Source organism: Neoarius graeffei, chromosome 17, assembly GCF_027579695.1.
Source record: "Neoarius graeffei isolate fNeoGra1 chromosome 17, fNeoGra1.pri, whole genome shotgun sequence".
Taxonomy (NCBI): domain Eukaryota; kingdom Metazoa; phylum Chordata; class Actinopteri; order Siluriformes; family Ariidae; genus Neoarius; species Neoarius graeffei.
Window position 1 is genome coordinate 34,825,639 of NC_083585.1, and position 22,186 is coordinate 34,847,824.

Consider the following 22,186-nt stretch of genomic DNA (forward strand, 5'->3'; position numbering starts at 1 on the left):
GCTAAGATATCATTTTTTTTTTTTTTGCAGTGTGTGGCTGCAAAACAAACCCAACTCATCACCCATCCACCACTATGCTTGACAGTTGGAATGGGGTGATTATGGTGATGCACTGTTTCATTTTCGCCAAACATGGTGCTGTGAATGATGACCAAACATCTCCACCGTACTCTCATCAGACCAAATGATATTTTTTCAGAACATTTGTGGTTTTTTCAGATGCAATTTTGCAAACCTAAGTCATGCTGGTTTCTTTATGCTCTTTTCCTAGCCTTCCTTCCATGAAAGCTTGTTCAGTCTTTTTCTGATTGTGCAGTCATGAACACAAACATTTCGGGCCCTATTTGAATGCTCTAAGTGCACAGTCTGAAGCGCATGGCACAAGGGCATTTAGGGTATGTCCAAATCCACTTTTGCTAGTTTAATGGTGGAAAAAAAAAGGTCACAGCACCAGGTGCATGGTTCAAAAGGGTTGTATCTAGTCTCTTAACTAATCATGGCTGTGCTTTGAGCGTAACATGGAATAAACCAGCGTGTCATCTCCCACTCCCTTTAAAAGCCAGGTGCGCTTATACCTTGACGGATTGCTATTATAATGGCGAATTTGCTTAATAGTAGGAAAGAATGCTTGTCTGCAGAGGAAATGGATCTACTCATGCATGATGTGAAAGCATGCAAACAGGACATTTATGGCATCAGCAGGATTCTACCAAAGTTCCTTGAAGTGAAGCAGGTGTGGGAGAAGGCATCAGTGAGTAATGGCCTAATAAATACAGTGGTATGCAAAAGTTTTGGCACCCTTGCTGAAAATGTCTGTTACTGTGAATAGTTAAGTGAGCAGAAGATGAACCGATCACCAAAAGGCATAAGGGTAAAGATGACATTTCTTTAATATTTTCCGCAATATTACATTTTTATTTCCATCATTTACAGGTGAGAGTATGTAGTGGATTTGGACATGCCTTAAATGCCCTTGTGCCATGCACTTCAGACTGTGTACTTGGAGCAAGGAAGCAAGGCCAAGAACATTGGAGATGGATGCAAGTTGTTTTATTATGGAGTCGATGGAAAGAGAAATGGTGCTGGTATTGTTTTGAGGGGAGAGTTGGTGAAGAGGGTGTCAGAGTGATGGGCATGAAGTTGGAGATTCAAGGAGTGGTAATCAATGTTGTGTGTGTGTGTACGCCCCACAGGCTGGATGTGAGAATGAAGAGAGAGAGTCTTTCTGGGAAAAGATGGATGAAGTGGTAGAAAGTATACCGAGGGAGGAGCGCGTGCTGATAGGAGCAGATTTCAACGGACATGTTGGCAAGGGAAACAGAGGAGATGAGGACGTGATGGGCAGATGTGGTGTAAGCGAGAGAAATGTGGAAGGGCAAATGGTGGTTGATTTTTCAAAGAGGATGAATTTGGCAAAAGTCAATACATACTTCAAGAAGAAAGAGCAGCACAGGGTGACGTTTAAGAGTGGAGGAAAATCTACACAGGTGGACTACACACTCTGCAGAAGGGGTAACCTGAAGGAGATTGGAGACTGTAAAGTGATGGCAGGGGAGAGTGTAGCTAGACAACATCAAGTGGTCGTGTGCAGGATGAGCTTGAAAGTGAAAAAGAGGAAGCGTGAAATAGTGGAGCCGAAGATTAAGTGGTGGAAGCTAAGAGAGGTTGAACATCAGAAGGAGTTTAGGGAAGAAATGAGACGAGCATTGAGTGGTCATGGAAGTCTGCCAGAAGATTGGGATACTACTGCTGTATTAGTAAGAGAGGCAGCAAGGAAGGTGCTAGGGTGGTCATCGGGAAGGAGGAAGGAAGACAAGGAGACATGGTGGAACAAAGAAGTGCAGGAAATTATAAAAGAGAAGAGGCTAGCAAAGAAGAATTGGGACGATCAGAGAGACAAGGAAAGCAGGTGGTTATACAGAGAGACGAGACAGAAGGCAAAAAGAGCGGTAGCGAAGGTGAAAGCAGATGCATACCAGGAGTTGTACGAAAGACTGGAGACCAAAGAAGGAGAGAAAGACCTGTACAGACTAGCTAGGCAGAGAAACAGGGAAACGAGGGATGTACAGCAGGGAAGAGTGATGAAAGATGTAAATGGAAATGTACTGACAAAGAGTGTATTAAGAAGGTGGAAAGAGTACTTTGAGGATTTATTAAATGAGGAGAATTCAAGAGAGAAAAGGTCAGATTCATTGGAGACAGCGAATCAGGAAGCAGAGTTGGTAAATAAGGACGAGGTGAGGGCAGCCATGAAAAGAATGAAGACTGGGAAAGCAATCGGACCAGATGGTATCCCGATTGAGGCTTGGAGATGTTTGGGTGAGACGGCTGTGGAGTTCCTAACGAGGTTGTGTTTGTTTGCTTGTTTAATAAGATCCTAGAGAATGAGAAGATGCCAAATGAATGTAGAGTGTGTGCTAGTCCCAGTATACAAGAATAAGGGAGATGTACAGAGCTGCAGTAATTACAGAGGAATAAAACTGATGAGCCACACCATGAAGCAATGGGAAAGGGTATTGGAGGCGAAATTGAGAAGAGAGGTAGCAATCTGTGAACAGCAATACGGGTTTATGCCAAGGAAGCGTACGTCGGATGCAATTTTTGCTTTAAGAATGTTAATGGAGAAGTACAGAGAAGGCCAGAGAAAGCTACATTGTGTTTGTAGACCTGGAGAAGGCATACGATAGAGTGCCGAGAGATGAGTTATGGTATTGTATGAGAAAGTGTGGAGTGAATGAGAAGTATATTAGAGTGGTGCAAGACATGTATGAGAACAGTGAAACAGCAGTGAGGTGTGCAGTTGGAACAACTGAATGGTTCAAGGTGAAGGTGGGACTCCATCAAGGATCTGCTTTGAGTCCTTTCTTGTTTCCCATAGTGATGGATAGCTTGACGGACAAAGTGAGGCAAGAGTCACTATGGAACATGATGTTTGCGGATGATGTGATATGTGGTGAAAGGAGGTTGAGTTGGGTTTGGAGAGATGGAGGTATGCATTGGAATGAAGAGGAATGAAGGTGAGCAGTAGCAAAACAGAATACATGTGCATCAATGAGAATGGGGATGAGATTGTAGTGAAGATGCAAGGAGTAGACATAAAGAAAGTTGGTGAATTCAAGTATCTGGGGTTAACTGTGCAGGAAAATGGGGGCTGCGATAGTGAGGTGAGAAAGAGAGTGCAGGCAGGGTGGAGCAGTTGGAGAAGGGTTTCGGGAGTCATTTGTGATAGGAAAGTCCCAGCAAAAGTGAAAGGTAAGATGTATAAGACAGTAGTGAGACCAGTTGTGATGTACGGATTGGACACCGTACCCTTAACAAAGAGACAGGAGGCAAAGTTGGAGGTGGTGGAGTTGAGGATGTTAAGGTTTGCAATGGGAGGTTGGACAGGATAAGGAACGAGCACATCAGAGGGACAGCACATGTGGACAGCTTGGGAATTAAGCTAAGAGAGATGAGACTGAGATGGTATGGGCACATCCTGAGAAGAGATGTAGAGCATGTGGGAAGGAGAATTTTGAGGATGGAGCTGCCAGGCAAACGAAAACGAGGAAGGCCAAAGAGGAGATACATGGATGTGGTGAGAGAGGACATGAAAGTGGCAGGTGTGGTGGAGAAGGATGCGGAAGACAGGGAGCAATGGAGATGAAAGATCCGCTGTGGTGACCCCTAATCAGGAGCAGCCAAAAGAAGATGATTTCCATCATTTACAGATGTAAAATACCAAAAAATGAAAAGGACCTGAAGCAAAAGTTTGGGCACCTGACATGGTCAGTACTTAGTAACACCCCCTTTGGCAAGTATCACAGCTTGTAAACACTTTTTGTAGCCAGCTAATAATCTTTCAGTTCTTACCTGGGGGATTTTCACACATTCGTCCTTGCAAAAGGCTTCCAGTTCTACAAGTTTCTTGGGCTGTCTTGCATGCACTGCTCTTTTGAGATCTATCCACAGATTTTCAATGATGTTTAGGTCAGGGGACTGTGAGGGCCAGAGCAAAACCTTCAGCTTCTGCCTCCTGAGGTATTCCATTGTGGATTTTGAGGTGTTTTGGATCATCGTCTTATTGTAGGACCCATCCTCTTTTTAACTTCAATTTTTTACAGATGGTGTGATGTTTGCTGGTATTTATTCGAATCCATGCGTCCCTCGACCAATGAAATGTGCCCTGTGCCACTGGCTGCAACACAACCCCAAAGCATGATCGATTCACACCCATGCTTCAGAGTTGGAGAGGTGTTCTTTTCCTGGAATTTGGCACCATTTTTTCTCCAAACATACCTTTGCACATTGTGACCAAAAAGTTTTATTTTGATTTCATCAGTCCACAGGACTTGTTTCTAAAATGCATTAGGCTTATTTAGATGTTCATTTGCAAATTTCAGACACTGAATTTTGTGGCTAGAACGCAGGAACAGTTTTCTTCTGATGACTCTTCCATGAAGGTCATATTTGTTCAGGTGTCGCTGCATGGTAGAACAGTGCACCACCACTCCAGGGTCTGCTAAATCTTTCTGAAGGTCTTTTGCAGTCAAACGGGTTTTTATTTGCCTTTCTAGCAATCCAACGAGCAGTTCATTCAGAAAGTTTTCTTCATCTTCCAGACCTCACCTTGATCTCCACTGTTTCTGTTAACTGCCATTTCTTAATAACATTACGATCTGAGGAAACAGCTACCTGAAAACACTTTGCTACGTTCTTGTAGCCTTCTCCTGCTTTGTGAGCATCAATTATTTTATTATTCAGAATGCGAGGGAGTTGCTTGGAGGAGCCCATGGCTGTTGATTTTAGGGACAAGTTTGAGGAGTCAGAGAATTTATACAGCTTTGAAATCTGCATCATCTGACCTTTCCTAACGAAGAATTTGAACAAGCCACAGCTCAATAAGCTAATTAAGGTCTGGAACCTTGGTAAAAGTTACCTGAGAACTCAAATGTATTGGGGTGCCCAAACTTTCGCATGGTGTTCCTTTTTTCTTTTTTTTACTCTCCAATTGTACAAAACAAAAAATAATACACACATCTTGCATAAAACGCTGAAAAGAAATGTATCGTCTTTACCTTTATGCCGTTTGGTGATCAGTTCATCTTCTGCTCACTTAACTATTCACAGTAACAGACATTTTCAGTAAGGGTGCCCAAATTTTGTATGCCACTGTGTTATGACGTCATTGAGACTTTTTTTTTTTTAAAGATCTTGATGTACACAATCTTTCACATTGTAATCTTTTTTTTTTTTTTTTAATCTTTTGCGCTGCTGTGCATCTGAGTGTGTAACAAGCAGAGTGTACATACATTGTTCACCTGGCTATCTTGATAACGCGCCCTTAAAATAACAGTAAATACTGCACCATTGACTTCAGACCAGGTTTCTGTTGATGCAGTGCTCAGCGTAAATGAGTGCACCCCCTTTGAAAAGTAACATTTTAAACAATATCTCAATGAACACGAACAATTTCCAAAATGTTGACAAGACAAAGTTTAATATAACATCTGTTTAACTTATAACGTGAAAGTAAGGTTAATAACATAGATTACACATTTTTCAGTTTTACTCAAATTAGGGTGGTGCAAAAATGAGTACACCCCACAACAAAAACTACTACATCTAGTACTCTGTATGGCCTCCATGATTTTTAATGACAGCACCAAGTCTTCTAGGCATGGAATGAACAAGTTGGCGGCATTTTGCAACATCAATCTTTTTCCCATTCTTCAACAATGACCTCTTTTAGTGACTGGATGCTGGATGGAGAGTGATGCTCAACTTGTCTCTTCAGAATTCCCCATAGGTGTTCGATTGGGTTCAGATCAGGAGACATACTTGGCTACTGAATCACTTTCACCCTGTTCTTCAGAAATCCAACAGTGGCCTGAGATGTGTGTTTAGTCATGTTGGAAAAGTGCACGACGACCAAGGGCACGGAGTGATGGTAACATCTTCTCTTTCAGTATAGAGCAATACGTCTGTGAATTCATGATGCCATCATTGAAATGCAGCTCCCCGACACCAGCAGCACTCATGCAGCCCCACATAAGGACACTGCCACCACCATGTTTCACTGTAGGCACCATGCATTTTTCTTTGTATTCCTCAACTTTGCGATGCCATACAGTTTTGAAGCCATCAGTTTCAAAAACATTTATCTTGGTCTCATCACTTAAGTTATTAAATAAACACTTAAATAAACTTAATTAAGTTTACTGTTCTCTGAAAGGGTGTATTTGCATGATCATTATTTTACTCGTGGCATAAAATTGTCTTGTAAAGACGTCAACAATAATATTGTTTATCGCAATAGTTTCTGAGACAATATATCATCCAACAAAATTTATCATGACAGGCCTACCTCATTTCAAGACCAACACACCCATGGGTGCAAATGCATTTGCTCTTTAAACAATGTGGGTCCTGGGTGGGAAAATGACAACTGCATTGGTCTCAAACTAGCAAAGACTTGCATCATGCTTGGTGCCGCTATGTGCCGGGTATAAGATAGGGCCCGTAATGGGCTGACAGAGGCCTACAGATCACAGGATGTAGCTCTTGAGGTTTTTTTTTTTTTATTGTATTTCTGAGCATTAAATGGTCTGCCCTTGGATTGCTGGGATGCTCACTCCTGGGAAGACTGGTGACTGTCTTGAAGGCAGTTTGTAAACAATTCTTTTCACTCAAGAATGGTGAATTTCAAATTATTTGGAGATGACCTTATAACCCTTCCTAGATTGATGAGCAGAAACATTTGCTTCTGAGGTCAAAGCTCATGTCCTTTCGTCTTCCCATGATGGTGAGACAGGCGTGAGTGCTCTAGAACGCCAAACTGGAAAAAGTTCTACTTTTGTAGAGGTTATTACCTTACACTTATTAACTAATCTTGTGCATTTCGTTAGTACCACGTGACCTGTTAATTGATCTCTCAATGATTGTGGAGGTAGAAAGTGTTTTACTTACTTTTTTTTTTTTTTCCCTCACCTGGCCTCTGAATGTTGGTTTACTTTTTGGGAAAAATTACTCCATATTGAAATCTGTTGTCACTTGAGGTTATTTGTTAGTTTATAGAAATTGGTGAGGACCACGAGTTTTTGACCACAAGAAGATAAACTTCATATCTTCGAGCCAACATGTAATTTTCTTTTTATTATATAAACATATGCACAAACAAACTACACAAGTTAATCAAAACAATTCTATTAGAAAATATGCTACTCAGTGTCTCGGATGTAGTTGTTATGAAAAATGCGGGTCGTGTATTTCCCAGTAAAACACTATTTATATTTATATATATATATATTTTAAAACACATAACACTATTATATATAATATATAGTTTATAATGTGTGCATGTATTTATGTATGTTGTCTGTGTGTGTTTGTGTCCTCAGAAAGAAAAGGCGAGGTAATTCAGTTAGCAGTTTGGGAGAAGATCTCTGTACCCCTCTAGGAGTTTGCTTAGTAGCTAGAGTCCCAACCAAAGTCATTCATGCTGTGGTAAGTGTTCAAATCACCAGTAAGCATGCAATTTAGTTGGCTTGGGGCTGATACCTTTTCCTGTATCGAATCAGGAAATGTTTATTGGTAATTTTCAAATTTAAATACTGGCTGCACACACATCATATCAGGAAGACCAGCTATATTGAGCTGTATTAAGTGTTTATGAATGAGTTAGTGAGGTCAGGTCTGTATCCCAGCAACAGTCGCCAAACATCTTGCTCATGAGGTCAGGGAGTCCGTACTAAGAACAGTGCCATCTGCCTACTTATGCTGCTGCTATTCCTGCACAGCAGACTTGGTATTCATGTGTGTTTTGTAACACAATGCTTATAAAGTAATTAGAGGCAGGGAACCTTTTAAATTCTGAAAGCACATTTAGGAAAAATGGGGATCTTCACAACGTTGAGCAGTTGCACATCAGTACTATTTTGTTAATTTTCAAGCCTGTGGTGAATCCATGCTTAAGTTTTTTTTGTTCAGTGCTTCCACAATAGTAAGTTGTAGCTGTCCAATGCCTTTCTCTGGACATAAGTATCATATGCCGTGATAATTGTTCAAATGTGCGTTTGAATTTGTTGTGTTTCTACAGTATGGCAAACATACCAACAAGACTTCTCTTTGCATTTCCCCAATATTCTCCAATAGTTTTATCTTCCACTGCCGACCCTCATAGAAACTTAAAGTCGCAAAGGAGGTGTGATGAAGATCAGTTATATCTATAGGATCTGTTATATCTCATCCTGTGGCCTCCCAAAGCTATTATGCTCGGCGAACATTTTAAACATTAGTCTAAAAGACAACACCGTGAAATGTTTGCTAGCAAATGCAGGTTATCCATTTAAAAGTAAGTTTACACCATCTGTGTCTCAAACGCATTAAGAAAACGATGTGCTGATTTAATAATCAATTTTTTTTTTTTTTTTTACATCCTTCCAAATTAGCTCGTAGATATTAGCAGAGCTCCAAACTTAAAGTGCCATTCCACCATTGGATGTATTCTTTGGCATAAAATACAATATATTTTATGACAACATGACTAGACAGAGAAATCTTTTAGCTTCAAAATGATATATCAAACATAATTTTTTGACAACGACAAGTATATTAATTTTGCGACCAAAGTCACCTACCCTTTTCATTTCCGCGCGGTAGTGAAACGTGATGTCATCGGCAGGTTCCCCTTCTTGTGTACCACGTGTCGGTCTATTTTTAGACCAGGAAACCCCCAAAGTGAGAGAGTCATTTCTCCTCGTATATGGGGGCCAAAAAAATTGCGAAAAATTTTGAGTTAATCTTTCAGTTAGCTAGATTTATTGGTATTAGCTAGATTTATTGGTATTATTTTTATCGCGTTCTATCCGCCATTGCTGATAATATGTGCCACGTCACACGGTACACAAGAAGGGGAACCTGCCGATGACATCACGCGCGGAAATTAAAAGGGTAGGTGACTTTGGTCGCAAAATTAATATACTTGTCGTTGTCAAAAAATTATGTTTGATATATCATTTTGAAGCTAAAAGATTTCTCTATCTAGTGATACCATTTATATATGTTGTCAAAATATATTGTATTTTATGCCAAAGAATACATCCAATGGTGGAATGGCACTTTAAGAGAAATGCACCAACCTGATTTTTGATGGCTTGACTATTTGACATCTATGCATATGACGAACAGTGAACGTGTACGACCACAGGGAACCCGACCATAAGTTCAAGGCAATGTATCTCATAAACACTTGACCACCAGACAATGAAATTTGTATCTTTATTTCCATAAGATGGATGGATTTTTATCCAGTGCTTGCTTTTTTTTTTTTTAAATAACATGGGGTTATTTACTAACACATTTTAAGGAAATTATTCACGACAGGTTCACATAAAACTAGTTAAAACCGATTTATTAGTCCACTAGCTTGTTAGACAGTTGATAGTTTCTGTCATGTAAGAGCGATGGACGGAGGTAATCACAGGAAAAGTTTTATTTAAAACACGTGAGCAAACGGATCCAAAACATAGACCGAGGCAGAGTAAAAAAATAGGCAGTGGTCCAGTGAGGCACAGACAAGATATCAGAGGTAATACAATACTCTGAGTCCAAAAACTTAAACGGGGTCAAAACCAGAAAAGTGATGATAAATACAAGGCTTTCGCAAAGTCTGTATGTTACATGTTTGCACTGTGACTGCGCTCTAATCAATAACAGGTGCATGCTAATTAGTCCTAATGGTGTGTGTGCGGTTTGCAATCTGCGGCTGTGCACCGTGGCTCCAATGCACATGGACGTGACTGATGTAACCAGACAACTGTTTGACATGTCACGTTTGATATTCAATCGTAACTGTATAGTAATGATGTAAAATGAAAGTACTGTTTCACTGCTGTCCACCAGGCACCCAGCAGAGTCACACCATAATAAATGCCATGGTGTTGTTTCTGGTGCATGGCATACAGTATCGAAGAAGGGAATAAATATGTATTCGTAACTGTGCTGGGTATCTCAGTATTGTATCACTGTCACAAGACAATGTGGGAATTTGTAGACACGAAATACACTACGCAAGTCGATGGTTCATATGCTTTATTATTATTATTATTATTATTATTATTATTATTCTATTTAGGTCGATTTAGTGCACTTGAAAATATTTTGCTCATACACTCATTAGGAGCTCTGCTTTTAGGCACTACGTAAATATCTATATTATTCTGTCTAATATTTCACACAACGCAAGTAATGTGCTACCTATATTCATGCCAAAAGAATGGGATATAGGATCCCCAATTTTAAGTTTACCATAAATATTACGAGTTACTCAAGGGGTTCCAAAGCTTTTTGGGCAAATGACCCTAAATGAACATTATTAATTTTTTCTGACATCAAGCCTTACCCACCCTCTGTACTTTTTTATTCCAAATTCATAATTTAGAATATAGTTTTCTTAACAACTTCTGTTATTCCACTGAGTCAGTTACTTAAAGTTGTCAACCCCACATGGCATCACATTTCCATTTTTCGGAAAAACCGAGTTAGTCAAATTAAATTATTTGTAAATGAAATTACTACTCAATGCATGAGGGGAGAAAATAAGACAGACTGACATAAATGTGGCTTTAGATTTATGTCAATTGGAGAAAGGAAGCTCATGTTCCATGGTGTGGGCCACAAAGGCCTTTATACATTTCTGCAGAACAGTTTCTTGCACAGTGCAGCTCTGTCACACACAGGCACCCAGCACTGTTTTTGTTTTCATTTCACATATGCATTCCACTGTCTCCAGCCTAAATTATTCTCGCTACAAGTAGTTCAGGACTTCTTGGTCAGTCATAGTTAGAAATGTCAGTTTGCTTATGCTGTAGTTTATGTTCATCACCAGGTTAAATTTAGGGCTTCATTTTCTTCTCACTTCTCTTTTCTTGAATTTAAATAAATTATGCTGTTGTATATTTACAGTACAGTCTGAATGAATTCATTGAACATTCTAATCTCGTTGTGTAACATTTTCAAATACAAGGATTGCTAATGTTATCTGATTTTGGAAGTGCTGTGTGAATTCAGGGCAAAGAAAGTGTGTTTTGTGTCAGATATGAAAATTTTCTGTTGGTGCAGGACGCTCATGAGCTTGGAATCAATGCAGTGAGATTCAGCCCAAGTTCGAATATGCTGGCTACTGGAAGCACAGACAGGGTGATTAAGCTGTGGGACATCAGCTCAGGTACTGCACAACTACAAGTGGTAATGAAGAGGAAGTGATAAATTATAAGAAGGTTATAATAATCAACTTTGAGATAGTCAAACTAATGGTCATATGTGACCACTTTTTTTTTTTGGCGCACAGTCAGGTCCAGAATTATTGGCATACTTGGGAAAGTTAGGTTGAAAATGATTTTAAAATGTGTGTTTTATGATTAATTAGTTTAGTCTCATACTAAAAATGTGTGTGAAATCTAAACTTTAATGGATGTAAACTTATTCCAAGAACATTTTCACAAATTAAATATCCCTGCATTTAGTACTTCGTGCAACCTCCATTTGTCAGTGTAATAGCAATGAGTTTTCTCCTGTAATGCTGGATGAGATTGGAGAATACAGAGCAGGGAGTCTGAGAGAATTCTTTAACGCAGAATACCTTCAGCTCCAGGATCATCTTGTGGACTCTTATCAGCTCTTCTCCCAGGTTTTCAAAGGAGTTTCAGTCAGAGGACTGGGATTCCATATCAAAAGCTTGATTTTGTGGCCAATGTAACATTTCTCTCTATATATTAACACAAGTTTTGGATCATGGTCCTGCTGGAAGTCTCAGCCAAGCAAAGGCAGTCAAATTCTTTATTTTTTTTTTTTAAAGATTATTTTTTGGGGGCTTTTTCCACCTTTATTAGATAGGACAGTGTAGAGACAGGAAATGAGCGGGAGAGAGACGGGGAGGGATCGGGAAATGACCTCGGGTTGGAATCGAACCCGGGTCCCCGGATTTATGGTATGGCGCCTTATCCACCTGAGCCACGATGCCCCCGGCAGTCAAATTCTTTTACTAAGGCATTTCTTTATTAATGGTTCCAGTAAGTCGGTCATTGATGGTATATACTGGTAATTCTCAGTCTTACTGAACAGTTCTCAAATGAAATGGCTTCATTTGCAAAGTAGTAATAATAAAGTAGTTTTTAAATGCATGTACATTATTAAATACATTAGTGACGGCAATGCATTACAGTATATCAGGCCACCTTAATATAAACGCTTACATGAAGGCTTAACCCAGTCAGTAATTAAACCCTAAAAAAGAAACACACGTGCTGTATTAGCAGGGGGTTAACAGAAGGAAGGTTTTCTGAATGCAGGTGCATCTCAAACAATTAGAATATCATGAAAATGTTCAATATTTTCCATCAATTATTTAAAGTTTAATAAATTCTAGACTCATTACATGTAAACTAAAATGCTTCAAGCATTTTTCTGTATTAATTTTGATAACTCTGGCCTACAGCACAAAAATAAAAAACAAAAACTGAGGATTTTGCGTTTGAGTAAAACAGTATAAATACTGTGTATCCCTCGGTTGAGTTCAGTACACGCAACCACAATCATGGGGAAAACTGCTGACTTGACAGTTGTCCAGAAGATGATCACTGACACACTCCACAAGGAGGGTAAGGCACAGAAGGCTGTTGCTGAAAAGGCTGGCTGGAAAAAGTGCACAAGCAACAGGGATGACTGCAGCCTTGAGAGGATGGTCAAGAAAAGTCAATTCAAGAACTTGGCAGCGCTTCATAAGGAGTGGACTGAGGCTGGTGTCAGTGCATCAAGAGCCACCACACAGATGACTTCAGGAAAGGGGCTATAACTGTCGTGTTCTTAATATCATTAAGCCATTCCTGAACCAGAGACAACATCAAAAGTGTCCGATCTGGGCTAAGGAGAGAAAGAACTGGACTGTTGCTCAGTGGTCCAAAGTCCTCTTTTCACATGAAAGTAAACTTTGCATTTCATTTGGAAATCAAGGTCCTAGAGTCTAGAGGAATAGTGGAGAGGCACAAAATCCAAGGTGTGAAGTCCAGCATGAGGTTTTGACAGTCTGTGATGATTTGGGGTGCCAGTTCAACTGTTCAGTGTTGGTCAACTGTGTTTTATCAAGGTTAAAGTCAATGCAGCCGTCTACCAGGAGATTTTAGAGCACTTCATGCTTCCGTCTGCTGACAAAGTTTTCTGGAGCTGCCATTATCCTTTTCCAGCAGGACTTGGCACCTTTTCACACTGCCAAAACTACTACCAAATGGTTTGCTGACCATGATATTACTGTGGTCGATTGGCCAGCCAACTTGTCTGACCTGAACCCTATAGAGAATCTATGGGGTGTTGTCAAGAGGAAGATGAGAAACACCCGACCCAAAAATGCAGACGAGCTGAAGGCCACTATCAAAACAACTTAGACTTCAGTAACATCTCAGCAGTGCCACAGGTTGATCACCTCCATGCTACGCTGCACTGATACAGTGATTTGTGGTAAAGGAGCCCAACTGAGTGTATAAATGAACATACTTTTTCAGAAGTTGGACATTTCTGTATTGTAACTCCTTTTTTGATTGATCTTAGAAAATATTCTAATAACCTGAGATACCGGATTTCTGATTTTCATGAGCTATAAGCCATAATCATCAAAACTAAAACAAAAAGGCTTGAAATATTTCGCATTGTGTGTAATGAATATAGAATGTCTTAAAGTTTACTTTTTTAAATTAAATTTCAGATTTTTTGTAATTTTTCATGATATTCTAATTGTTTGAGATGCACTAGGAGTACCTGTAGTTTTCGGAAGAACATTGATGAGGTTTGTTTTTGCTATACACCTGAAGACATTTTGGGTTTGAGTTCAAAAGATGAATGAGATGATGGACCAGGACTTCAGGTTTCATTTCCTGATATTTATAGCTAAATGTGTTAAACTTGGTCCATGGCACCTTTTGATGGAGACCATCCAATTTTTCGGTAAAAAAAAAGTATTGCAACAGAAGATCTTGGTCAATAACACTTATTTGGTTGCATATCTCTTGCTTGCAATAAGTGCATCATGTAGGTAACCAACTGACCTCACTAAATTGTTGCATTATTCTTTTGTGATGGTCTTCCAGGCTTGTACTGGGCGTTTCATCCTTCAGCCTCCTCTTTAGCAGGTGAAATGCATGCTCAATTAGGTTAAGGTCTGGTGATTAATTTAGACAGTCTAAAACCTTCCACTTTTTCCCCTTGATGAAGTCCTTTGTTATGTTGGCAGTGTGATTTGACACATGGCCTTGCCAACACATGGATGAAGTTCCTCTCAGTTGGAGTGGATGCATTTCTCTGTAAATTAGCAGACAGAATGTTTCTGTAGACCTCTGAATTCATTCCGCAGCCATCATCATGAGTTACATCAATAAAGGCTGAAACAGTGAGCCCATTCCAGAAGCAGCCATACAAGCCCAAGTCATAAGACTATGTTTGTAGTGCTTGACCATTGAGTTTTGGATCATGAGAAGAACCTTAGTTGCTCCACACTTTCGCCTTTCCATCACTTTGTAGAGGTTAATCCTGGCTCTAAAAAAGCTCTCAAGTTTGTCTGTCAACTGTTTTCCTTGGCTGACCAGTTTGATCTCTGGTTGTTAGTAGTACACCATTTGGTTTCTTTCTTTTTCAGGACATTATAAATTGTTGTATTGGCGATACCCAGTGCTTGTGCAGTGGCTCTGATCAGTTTTCCCTCTTTTTTTTTTTTTTTTTTTTAAGCTTCAGTATGGCTTGCTTTTTTCCCCATTGTCTTCTTTATCTTTTGATCTCAAACCTAAATGCCTTCAGTGTATCTCATCTCATCTCTAGCCGCTTTATCCTTCTACAGGGTCGCAGGCAAGCTGGAGCCTATCCCAGCTGACTACGAGCGAAAGGCGGGGTACACCCTGGACAAGTCGCCAGGTCATCACAGGGCTGACACATAGACACAGACAGCCATTCACACTCACATTCACACCTACGGTCAATTTAGAGTCACCAGTTAACCTAACCTGCATGTCTTTGGACTGTGGGGGAAACCGGAGCACCCGGAGGAAACCCACGGGGAGAACATGCAAACTCCGCACAGAAAGGCCCTCGTTGGCCACGGGGCTCGAACCCAGACCTTCTTGCTGTGAGGCGACAGCGCTAACCACTACACCACCGTGCCGCCCCGCCTTCAGTGTATAACAAAAAAAAAAAGAATTTACTTTTGGAGGAGACTGTAGATGATCCCATGCTCACTTTTTTCAATTCCCATCATTATTTCATTGTTTTACCTCATTGCTAGCCCTAAATTGCCCTGTCTCAACTTTCTTGGAATGTGTTGCTCAGCCTAAAATGCAGAAATGGATGTATATTAACAAATGAAGTGAAGTTGACCAGACAAAACATGAAATATCTTGGTTTCCTATTGTCTGCAATGAAATACAAGTCAAAGTAAATTTAGAAATCACTGCTTTCTATTGTTTATTTGCATTATCCATACCATCCCAACTTTTTCTGATTTGGGGTTGTAAATAATCCATCCACCCATTGGATGTTACTGCTTATCCGTCAGAGGCAGTGGGGAAGCTGGAACCAATCCCAGCTGACTTCAGACAAGAGGGCAGGGTACGCCCTGGACATGTTGCCAACCTATCTCAGGGCTAACACAGAGACGAGCAACCATTCACATCTATAGACAATTCAGAGTAACCAGTTGACCTAATCCTCATGTCCTTGGACTATGGGAAGAAACTGGTGCACCCAGAGGAAACCCACACAGGCATGGGGAGAGCATACAAACTCCACACAAATGGGCTTTGTTGGCTGCAAGGTTCGAATGCAGAACCTTCTTGCTGTGAGGTGACGGTGCTAACCACTGCATCATCATGCCGCCACAATATTAGCATTTGTGATTTATTATGACAAAAATATTTGTGATGGACATCAAGATATTTTGAAAATATGTCTTTCAGGAATGCTGCACTACAGAGGGACACTAGATGGGAGTAATGAGGGCATCACCAGCATTGAGTTTGATTCTACGGTATGAGTACAAATGATGTCATTTTTGTTTAGGAGGCACATCAGATGGAATGATGATAATAGCTTAAGCGATTCGAAACTTTGCCTAATGAGTCTTGGTTTTTTGAGCCGAGTGTGAATTTCTTTATAGACTAACATTTTGCGTGTTTTCCCTAACTTCATCAGGGCAGCCGAATTTTAGCGGGATCTTATGACAACTCTGCTCTTATATGGCGGTTGGATGACTCTGTTCCAAAGGTAATAGACCCCATCCCCCACTCTGTCTGGTTGTGCACTACTGATGTACTCTACTGTTTCCCTGAATCATGCTCTGCAGAGCATCGTCCATACAGAGCTGCATTAAGACATGCTGTGTGAGGTGTGTCTGCTTATGTTCAGAGGTGTCATGTAACTTTGTGCTGCTGTAAATGGAGAAAATGATCCCATTTATACACTTAAGGTACCTGCAAACTGAATATTGTGATGGTTTAAAAACAGCTGATGAGTGTTGTTTGAAAGATGGATATTGAAAGTTTTTAAAATTATAATTAGTTTAACTATTTTTACAGTTCAGTTCACATTCAATATAGATGTGACGACTTTTCTTTTGTGTAACCAAATTGTCTTGGTGTGTACTCGCTATAAGCATCTCTAGTGGAGATGCAAGTGTGTGTGTATCTCTGAATGAAGAAATTGATTAATTATTTTTGATAAATTTGGGTACTTTTTGTGAATGTGTCTACATAATAAAAATAATCACACATTGGCTTGAAGATATGAAGTTTATCTTCTCGTGTTGAAAAAAACTCATTTTTCATACGAAATAAATCACGGATCTGAGTGACATTTTGTGGATGTGTATATGTCTCTCTCATATACACACATTTATTTAACGGTTATTCCATGAAATCGAGTCGTACATGAGCTGATAGCCGATGAGGCGTGTAGTGCCGAGTTGGCTATAAGCCATGTACAACGAGACTGAGTGGAATAACTGTTATTCTGTCCACATTTACTGGATTTTGAGAAACAGAGCATTTTTATTTTATTGCAAATTTGATAAATAAATAACTTTTTTATACAAAACCTCCGACAAAATAATTTCTGCTTAGAATGTAAACGAACCGGCGAAATGACAAGCAATTTGTGAAAAATGCTATAATAACAATTCTTGAAAAATTTTAAAAAAGGATACGTTCTTACCATCAAATACTTTTATGCCATTTTTTTTGGGGGGGTTTCCCGAGTTTTTATTTCATCCTCAGTTGGTTCAGTAACACACTTCGCCATTTTTGTTCTTATTTTTCTTCCTTAGGGTTTTTTTTTTGGTGGTTGGCAAACCAACTTAAAGGTGCATTACTGCCACTGACTGGGCTGGAGTGTGGAACAGGATGCATTTTGGGGGGGTGGACTACAACCCCGATTCCAAAAAAGTTGGGACAAAATACAAATTGTAAATAAAAACGGAATGTAATGATGTGGAAGTTTCAAAATTCCATATTTTATTCAGAATAGAACATAGATGACATATCAAATGTTTAAACTGAGAAAATTTATCATTTAAAGAGAAAAATTAGGTGATTTTAAATTTCATGACAACAACACATCTCAAAAAAGTTGGGACAAGGCCATGTTTACCACTGTGAGACGTCCCCTTTTCTCTTTACAACAGTCTGTAAACGTCTGGGGACTGAGGAGACAAGTTGCTCAAGTTTAGGGATAGGAATGTTAACCCATTCTTGTCTAATGTAGGATTCTAGTTGCTCAACTGTCTTAGGTCTTTTTTGTCGTATCTTCCATTTTATGATGCACCAAATGTTTTCTATGGGTGAAAGATCTGGACTGCAGGCTGGCCAGTTCAGTACCCGGACCCTTCTTCTACGCAGCCATGATGCTGTAATTGATGCAGTATGTGGTTTGGCATCGTCATGTTGGAAAATGCAAGGTCTTCCCTGAAAGAGACGTCGTCTGGATGGGAGCATATGTTGCTCTAGAACCTGGATATACCTTTCAGCATTGATGGTGTCTTTCCAGATGTGTAAGCTGCCCATGCCACACGCACTAATGCAACCCCATATCATCAGAGATGCAGGCTTCTGAACGGAGCGCCGATAACAACTTGGGTCGTCCTTCTCCTCTTTAGTCCAAATGACACGGCGTCCCTGATTTCCATAAAGAACTTCAAATTTTGATTCGTCTGACCACAGAACAGTTTTCCACTTTGCCACAGTCCATTTTAAATGAGCCTTGGCCCAGAGAAGACGTCTGCGCTACTGGATCATGTTTAGATACGGCTTCTTCTTTGAACTATAGAGTTTTAGCTGGCAACGGCGGATGGCACAGTGAATTGTGTTCACAGATAATGTTCTCTGGAAATATTCCTGAGCCCATTTTGTGATTTCCAATACAGAAGCATGCCTGTATGTGATGCAGTGCCGTCTAAGGGCCCGAAGATCACGGGCACCCGGTATAGTTTTCCGGCCTTGACCCTTACGCGCAGAGATTCTTCCAGATTCTCTGAATCTTTTGATGATATTATGCACTGTAGATGATGATATGTTCAAACTCTTTGCAATTTTACACTGTCGAACTCCTTTCTGATATTGCTCCACTATTTGTCGGCGCAGAATTGGGGGGATTGGTGATCCTCTTCCCATCTTTACTTCTGAGAGCCGCTGCCACTCCAAGATGCTCTTTTTATACCCAGTCATGTTAATGACCTATTGCCAATTGGCCTAATGAGTTGCAATTTGGTCCTCCAGCTGTTCCTTTTTTGTACCTTTAACTTTTCCAGCCTCTTATTGCCCCTGTCCCAACTTTTTTGAGATGTGTTGCTGTCATGAAATTTCAAATGAGCCAATATTTTGCATGAAATTTCAAAATGTCTCACTTTCGACATTTGATATGTTGTCTATGTTCTATTGTGAATACAATATCAGTTTTTGAGATTTGTAAATGATTGCATTCCGTTTTTATTTACAATTTGTACTTTGTCCCAACTTTTTTGGAATTGGGGTTGTATATTCTTTTAGTTATTTCTGTTTCTTTTAAATACTTGCTCACAAAGCTGCCATTTTGTTTTTCTCTACTCACGGTGTATGAGCTGATATTCTAGTAATAGAGTCGCCAATCAGTGCTCGATTGCTCATAAATGAGTACACCCCCTTTGAAAAGTAACATTTTAAACAATATCTCAATGAACATAAACAATTTCCAAAATGTTGACAAAGTTTAATATAACATCTGTTTAACTTATAACATGAAAGTAAGGTTAATAATATAACTTGGATTACTCATTTTTCAGTTTTACTCAAATTAGGGTGGTGCAAAAATGAGTACACCCCACAACAAAAACTACTACATCTAGTACTTTGTATGGCCTCCATGATTTTTAATGACAGCACCAAGTCTTCTAGGCATGGAATGAACAAGTTGGCGACATTTTTGCAACATCAGTCTTTTTCCATTCTTCAACAATGACCTCTTTTAGTGACTGGATGCTGGATGGAGAGTGATGCTCAACTTGTCTCTTCAGAATTCCCCAGAGGTGTTCGATTGGGTTCAGATCAGGAGACATACTTGGCCACTGAATCACTTTCACCCTGTTCTTCTTCAGAAATCCAACAGTGGCCTGAGATGTGTGTTTAGGATCATTATCATGTTGGAAAAGTGCACGACGACCAAGGGCACGGAGTGATGGTAGAATCTTCTCTTTCAGTATAGAGCAATATGTCTGTGAATTCATGATGCCATCAATGTAGGCACCATGCATTTTTCTTTGTATTTCTCACCTTTGCGATGCCATACAGTTTTGAAGCCATCAGTTTCAAAAACATTTATCTTGGTCTCCTCACTCCAGAGTATAGAGTCCCAGTAGTCTTCATCTTTGTCAGCATGGGCCCTGGCAAACTCTAGGCGGGCTTTTTTGTGCCTGGGCTTTAGGAGAGGCTTCTTTCGTGGACGGCATCCATGCATGTCATTCCTCTGCAGTGTACGCCGTATTGTGTCACGGGAAATAGTCACCCCAGTTTGGCTTTCTGCTACTTAAGATAACTGCAGTGAACTTTCATGCCGATTTTCTTCAACCCTTCTCATCAGAAGACGCTCCTGTCGAGATGTTAACTTCCGTGGACGACCTGGACGTCTCTGTGAGATGGTTGCAGTTCCATCTTTCTTAAATTTTTGTACCACTTTTGCTACAGTATTCTGACTGATAAGTAAAGCTTTGCTGATCTTCTTGTCACCTTCACTTTTGTGGTGTAAAGAAATTTATTTTCTTTGGGGAATTCTGCAGAGAGAAGTTGAGCATCACTCTCCATCCAGCATCCAGTCACTAAAAGAGGTCATTGTTGAAGAATGGAAAAAGATTGATGTTGCAAAATGTCGCCAACTTGTTCATTCCATGCCTAGAAGACTTGGTGCTGTCATTAAAAATCCTGGAGGCCATACAAAGTACTAGATGTAGTAGTTTTTGTTGTGGGGTGTACTCATTTTTGCACCACCCTAATTTGAGTAAAACTGAAAAATGTGTAATCTAAGTTATGTTATTAACCTTACTTTCACGTTATAAGTTAAACAGATGTTATATTAAACTTTGTGTGTTCATTGAGATATTGTTTAAAATGTTACTTTTCAAAGGGGGTGTACTCATTTACGCTGAGGTAGGTGTGAGAGAGAGGGAGAGAGAGAGAGAGAGTTGGACTTGTATATTGTGGCTGTAGTGATTTAAGCTGCCAGTTAAACCAGTTTTATGTCCTTTAATAACTCCATGTTTACAATTCCATGCCTCTTTTCTGCTTTCCTAGTTTACGCTGACGGGCCATTCTCGTAAAGTGACAGCAGCTAGGTTTAAATGTAACTTAAGGCAGGTGGTGACTGGGAGTGGAGACAGGACTGTAAAAATCTGGGACCTGCAACGTGCTGCATGTAAGTCTATCAACACACATGTATTGCGCTGTGCTCCAGATTTTTCTTATGATAATTCTAAAATGCAATATTGCCCCTATTGGTAACTGTTTTCACACATTTGTCATAGCATTCACATTTAAGAGATTTTGGTCCAGAATTTCTGATACTGCAGGACCTTGTTTGTCTGTCTGTCTTTGGTTCATAGCTGCTAAATTGGCTGTCAGTGAGCAGGTAATACAGATACTGATGACTAAGAACTTCTTTCAGGCTTTTATAATTTTTGTTTGCAGCATCCTCATGATGAAAAATGGACAGTGTAAAGCAGCTTAAAGCTAATGTTATTACATTAGCGTTATGTCAGTTGCACCAGGTGATCCAAGCCTATGAGCTTAATACAAGTTTGTGTTATGGAATGCATCTTGGTGGTTGTTACTATGCAATATCCAGTTGCTCCATTTCAGCTGCAAGCTTCATGATGAATTTTACAGTAAAGTAACCATAGAAAATAGCATAGTTCTTGGTCATCAGAAAATAGCATATTGTCTTTGTTTCACCATCTGTTCGCAAGTAGAGAACATGTACCTTATTTTTCCATAATTTCAGACTGGGCTTGGACATGTTTTTCACAATATGTGCACTGTGGCTAGGGCTGTAATAGTGATGGGAAGTTCGGATCTTTTTACTAACGCGGATCATTGACTATCGTTCAGTAAAATGAAAATTTTTTTTTTTTTAAATCATTTGTTCATTTCATTCATTGGTGCTAATGTGGCACTGTAGCCACCCTATATGGTTTCCAAACACTAATAAAAACATGATTTGCTTCACTTGGTAAAGTATAAGTTAAGTTCTTTTTTCTGTTAAGCTCTAAAGCAACCTTTTGTACCATAGCCTATTGAGTTATTCAATTGAAACCACCAATTACTTCAGTTGTCCAAATAAGAGCAGTGCACTTATCAATAAAAAAAAACATCATATTGTTCATTGTATGGTAGCTTTTTTTTTTTTATGGTAACTTACCTGGTTACTGAAGATCCCTAATGTATGAACTCGTTCCAACGGAAAGACAAGTTAAGCATCTATTCAATTGCTATATTACACACAGTTAGCTAGCTATGGAAATGTTCTGGTTGACCAGTTAACATTAGCAAGCTCTCCTCCAGTAATAATATTAGTCATGTGAATAATGAACGAGACACTCAGACCCAAAAGACCCACAGTTATGATTCGTAAACAAATCAATCGTTCTTGCTCTGAA

The 22,186-nt window shown here is 39.7% G+C and overlaps 2 protein-coding genes across 3 annotated transcripts in view; both read left to right on the forward strand.

Annotated features, from left to right (window-relative positions):
• Positions 1 to 22,186, forward strand: part of LOC132901596 (protein Atg16l2) — a 55,146-nt gene that overhangs the window by 18,194 nt on the left and 14,766 nt on the right. For both annotated transcript variants that reach the window (XM_060944096.1, XM_060944095.1), the window contains exons 9-13: positions 7,380 to 7,485; positions 11,101 to 11,206; positions 15,972 to 16,042; positions 16,207 to 16,278; positions 20,826 to 20,946. In XM_060944096.1, coding sequence (XP_060800079.1) covers positions 7,380 to 7,485; positions 11,101 to 11,206; positions 15,972 to 16,042; positions 16,207 to 16,278; positions 20,826 to 20,946 — 476 coding nt within the window. The remainder of the gene's footprint in view (positions 1 to 7,379; positions 7,486 to 11,100; positions 11,207 to 15,971; positions 16,043 to 16,206; positions 16,279 to 20,825; positions 20,947 to 22,186) is intronic.
• LOC132901597 (uncharacterized) lies at positions 101 to 6,060 on the forward strand. The gene is made up of 2 exons (XM_060944097.1): positions 101 to 3,712; positions 5,949 to 6,060. Exon 1 carries the CDS (start codon positions 1,236 to 1,238, stop codon positions 2,379 to 2,381), a length of 1,146 nt encoding a protein of 381 aa, XP_060800080.1. The 5' UTR covers positions 101 to 1,235; the 3' UTR covers positions 2,382 to 3,712; positions 5,949 to 6,060.

Bases quoted from the DNA above. Each gene is read 5' to 3' on its own strand.
- LOC132901597 (XM_060944097.1), top strand. From the start codon at position 1,236: ATGGATGAAGTGGTAGAAAGTATACCGAGGGAGGAGCGCGTGCTGATA.